The sequence below is a fragment of the Gossypium arboreum genome, chromosome 12, assembly GCF_025698485.1.
Source record: "Gossypium arboreum isolate Shixiya-1 chromosome 12, ASM2569848v2, whole genome shotgun sequence".
NCBI classification, from domain to species: domain Eukaryota; kingdom Viridiplantae; phylum Streptophyta; class Magnoliopsida; order Malvales; family Malvaceae; genus Gossypium; species Gossypium arboreum.
The window spans coordinates 17,785,814-17,790,726 of NC_069081.1; the positions used below are offsets into that span (position 1 = coordinate 17,785,814).

Below are 4,913 nucleotides of genomic sequence, written 5' to 3' on the forward strand. Positions count from 1 at the left end.
TTTATAGTTTACGTGAATGATGACCACGTTAAAAATATTGATGGATCCTGTTTATTTGGATCACCAACATAATTTTCTTTCGAATAAGTTTTTAAAAGTAATTGTTGAATTGAATCGAATGAAAATTTTTTAAGTTAGTTGAGTTGATCAATCATATTTTATCATCTTAACTTATTTGAAATTTTCTCAAATCAAATTAAGTGAGATGAAATTCGAATCGAATTAAATATATTTGCTCGAGTTAAATTAAAAAAATATTTTAGGTCCTTATAATCACTGTCACTTACCATAATTAAATTTGTTATTAACTTTACTCCCTTATAATTTATTTATTAATCTTTTATATACGAGTTAACTTCTTTGCTTTTTAGTTGCTTCAATTATCTTCTTATTCTTGTCACTATGTATTCTGAAATTAAAAAGTATATTAAATGTAAAAATGTGATTTTTTAATAAAAATATTTTAAAGACAAAATGTAAAATTGATACCAACATAAAATTTTAACTCGAATATTTTATGGCGTCATCAATAATTCAATTTTAATAAAATTTATAAAAATTATAAAATTTATCAAGAAGGGGTGGGATGGGAGGAGCAAAATTTTAACACGAATATTTTATGGCGTCATCAATAATTCAATTTTAATAAAAATTATAAAAATTATAAAATTTATCAAGAAGGGGTGGGATGGGAGGGGAGCAAAAGTTACAGGGGAAAAGTGGGAGGGAGTATAGGTTTTGGGAGGAAAGTGAAGAGGTTTAGGAGTTTTGAGTAATAATGTAAAATATTATAGTTTGATAGTAGATTTATTCGAGTTATTCGAATTTGAAAACCAAACTCTATTTGAACTCGAAATTCGAAAAAAATTTGAGTTGACTCGAATAACTCGATTCGTTTAACTCAATTTTTTTTTTATTTTTTCGAGTTCAATCGAGTTTTGCTCACCCCATAAGCTTTCACCATGTCTTGCCATGGTCGTACAAACAATGATGATTCTATGTTTACCTTCAAAACACCTCATTTTTTTCAAAGTGATTCTCTAGGAAAGTATTTGTGATGGAATACTTGTGAGTATTTCTTCTTTTTCTCCACGTACTCAGTTTCATTCATGAAATTTAATCAATCTCCCATGTCTTTATGTCAGCGGATTCCTAGAAAATTTGTGAGAAAATATGGTGTCAAGCCCTGTTAAGCTTGAGGTGCAATATAGCAGGTGGAACTGGTAAAAAGTGATGAAAAGGTGTGTTGCAAAAGGACTAGCGAGAGAGCATTACTCGCTTGAATTTGGGTCTTTTTTGGTTTTCAGATACAAACGGAATGATCATTTTCATGTCTTAATTTTTGATCAAAGTGTTTCAGAGATTGAATATCCTCATTCTAGCACTGAAGATAATGGTGATGGTCATATATCGGTTGCGGTATGTGGTGAAGACTCAGGCTCAGCCAGTAGGAAAAACAAAGAGAAACCAGATTTGCCATGCCCACCCCCTCAAAAGAAAATGAGAACTGCTTCCAAGTTAGACAATTCATCTTCACATGTTAGCCTTGAAGACCCCAGCTCTAGAAAGAGCAAACTTAGTGGTATGCATTCTTTATTTCAATCTTAGCAGTGTTTTAATTTTTTCTTTTGATTTTGTTGCTTATTGTGATTTTTGAGTCCAGCTACAACAGACGATGGAGTAATTCCAGCTCGTCAAAGTATGAGAACTAAGGTTTTAAGCTGCTCACAAAAGTTGATAGTTACTGAAAAGGCTCGGGCAAATCAGATAGCCAGTGCTTATGAAAGTAATGAAAATCCAGCTTTCATGGTGTTCATGCGACCATTATCGGTTTGTCATGGTTTTCAAATGGTAATATATATAAAAATGAGAACCTGGAAAACCTCAAAACCTTTATTTTGATGACCCAAAGTTACCAACAATTTACTCTTTGTTTGGACTGAAAACGTGTCTTTTCCCTTCTTGAATTCCAGGTTATCCCATTGGACTTTGCTATGAATTATTTGACAATGCACAAATGTATTCTGACCTAATGCAATTCTGCTAGGAGAACTTGGCTTGTGATGTTCTATAGGAATACAGAAAGTAAAAACCTTAGTGCACAACTCTATGGTGGCTGGCGGACTTTTGTGAAAGATAATCGTATTAACATTGGTGACGTATGCGTCTTTGAGTTAATTAGGCAACCTGAGATCTTAATGAAAGTGCAAGTCTACCCAGCTGCCAAAAATGCAAGGAAGGCCCGCAAATCTCTGGGTCAGTAGGACCTTTAATGATCAGTTTGTTGATATGACAATCTATGGAGATGCTTTGTCTTTTCTTATCATTTCCTTTTCTAATAGCTCCTAATAGGGTTGCCAGTCAACTTAGAACTAGGATCTTGGTCAATGATACTGAATCTGATTGTCAGCACTCAAACAGCCCGATTTAGACCCTAATCGAAACGGTAGTTTCGGGACCACGAATTTGAGTCAGAAAAATATTTAAAAATTATTTTCTATGTTTATTTTGTGTGAATTTATATCGGTAAAATTTTCGTGATTTAATTTTATTGTTTAGGTGTCCGATTAAATAAAAGGACTTAATCGCTTAAATAGAAAATTTGATAGTTTAAAGTATAAGGGTCAAAAAGTTAGTGGCTTTTTAAATTGAGGCATTTATATTGTAAATAGCCCATAACTTATTAGGTGGACGGTAATGGGTTATATTATAAGGTTTTGGGATGAATTAATTAAGGTTATTTATGTAAACTAACATTATAAACTATTATAATAAAACATATATAATATAAAACATAAAATAAAGTTTACATACTTGTTATAATTGTTCTTCTTTTGCCGAAACTAAACAAAATAAAAAGAAAGAACACAAAGCTAGGGTTCGGCCAATTTGGAGCTTAACTAAGGTATGAGTTTAGCACGGTTTTTGATAATTTCTACGTTTTTGAGATCGTTGCTTAGAAATCTTCAAGACCCATGCTTTAATTTTTGATTTTGATGAAAATTTTGAGTTGTGCCATTGTTGGTAGCTTGTGATTTTTGTTGTTTGATGATGAAAAATGAAAGATATGTTTTAGATTAACATATTTTGTATTGAAGTTTTTGATGATTTTGAGTAATTAGGACTTAATTGCAAAAATAATAGTTTGAGGGACTAAAATGTGAAATAAATAAAATATATTGGCTCGTATAAACACTAGGAATATTAGGCCAAACATGGGTACCTTGAAAATTTTGCATATTTTGTGTTTTGTGCAAGAGGGACTAAATTATAAAAATTGTAAATATTAGGAGTAAAATGGTAATTTTCCCATTTATGTGTTTTTGGACTAAATTGAATGAAAATATGTTTGAATGAGATTAATTTGAATATGTTTAGATCAAGAACCAAAGAAATCAGATTTGGACCGGGGAAAAACGAAAGTTGCCGACTAGTAGCCACGTCCTGTTTTACGACGTCTGAGGTAAGTTTATAAGAAAATAGATGTGTTTAATTATAGTTAAATATTAAATTTATATGCTGTTATGAAATGTCAGAAATTATATATGATATAGCCGAATGTGTAAAGGCTTGGTTACTACGTTCCTGAATTCGTTCCGATCGAGTTGTGACGGCCGAAAGTCCCGTATGAACGTTAGGAATAGCTAGGATACATATGTCATGACATAGGATACTGATATATGTGTGCGAGTAAGTCCATGGCTTCAATTTGTGATTCCGATATGTGTTTACGAGTAAGACCCTATCTGGGACAGTGGCATCGATATGTGGCTACATGTAAGACCACGTTTGGAATGTTAGCATTGTATGATCTATGTGATTATCTGAGTGTCCTAACCAATTTCAAATGGTTCATCGGGCAAAAGTAAATTGTGTACGGTTTGTGTAATGCGAGCTAAATGGCCAGGTATGATTTAACTTGATATCTACTCGAGATAAGGTAAGATAGTACTATAGATATGTGTTGTAAATCATGTACAATGCAATTGAGGATTTCATGTGTATTGGGATATGTGTATTCGGCATATGAATGAATAAATTTGTGTAGTATTGAAATGTTACTTAACATGTGTATACATAATTTGTGTGTTCGACTACCTAGGTATTATTTAAACATGGGATGACATTTGATGATTCTTAAGTTGCATAAAAGAGTAAATGGATGTGTGGTTATCATATTAAATGATTGTATTTGTATTCGGCTTAGGTGGTTAATAATGCTAACGCATGTCATTTAGTTAATATGAATCAAATATATTATTGAGTTGTTTATTGCTTATGACTTACTAAGTTATGGTAGCTTACAATGTGTATTACGTTACTCTGTTTTATAGATTTTGAAGTCAAGCTGCAAGCTCGGGGATCGTTAGCCAAGTTCATCACACTATCTACTGTTTTGGTACCTTTAAACTAAACTTGAATTATGGCATGTATAGTCTGGTTTTGAGGTTAAATATTTTGGAAATGAATGTATATATATGCCATGTGAAAATGGCTTAATCATCTTGCTTGGGATTGGTTATGTTTGCTTGTGGTTTGTGTTCATTTTAGCTATGGTATTTTGTACTATAAATGAGTAGTATTTATGCTATGTACTTGGTGGTGTATTAAAGTTGATTAGTGACTTGGATGTGGTATGCACATTTGACCGTAAAATATATACCTAGGTATATTCAAGGATTTTGAATATGATTCTTGTTAGGTTGAGTAAATGATCATTCGGTTGGTGTGTTTTAATAAGGTATGATTATGTAGTTTCATATTAAAGATTAAATTGTTAGATTTAAATGTGAGATAAATATGCTTTGATAAGTTATTACATAGTATGTAAGATTCTTGTTTGGAATAGGTATAAATGAGATGGTTTGTGATTCAGTCATATGTTTATTAAGTAAAATTTTGACATATGTTTT

At 31.7% G+C, this 4,913-nt stretch overlaps 1 protein-coding gene and 1 long non-coding RNA gene across 2 annotated transcripts; both read left to right on the top strand.

Moving 5' to 3' along the window:
- The first annotated feature begins 1,173 nt into the window (after positions 1 to 1,173).
- Positions 1,174 to 2,431, top strand: LOC108477961 (B3 domain-containing transcription factor VRN1-like). The gene is made up of 6 exons (XM_017780419.1): positions 1,174 to 1,214; positions 1,308 to 1,582; positions 1,664 to 1,840; positions 1,974 to 2,019; positions 2,075 to 2,256; positions 2,343 to 2,431. Exons 1-6 carry the CDS (start codon positions 1,174 to 1,176, stop codon positions 2,429 to 2,431), a joined length of 810 nt encoding a protein of 269 aa, XP_017635908.1.
- A 376-nt stretch (positions 2,432 to 2,807) lies between these two features.
- On the top strand, positions 2,808 to 4,591 carry LOC128285269 (uncharacterized). Its single transcript, XR_008275734.1, has 3 exons — positions 2,808 to 2,905; positions 3,379 to 3,463; positions 4,335 to 4,591. It is a non-coding gene; the product is annotated as an uncharacterized LOC128285269 (long non-coding RNA).
- Positions 4,592 to 4,913: the final 322 nt, after the last annotated feature.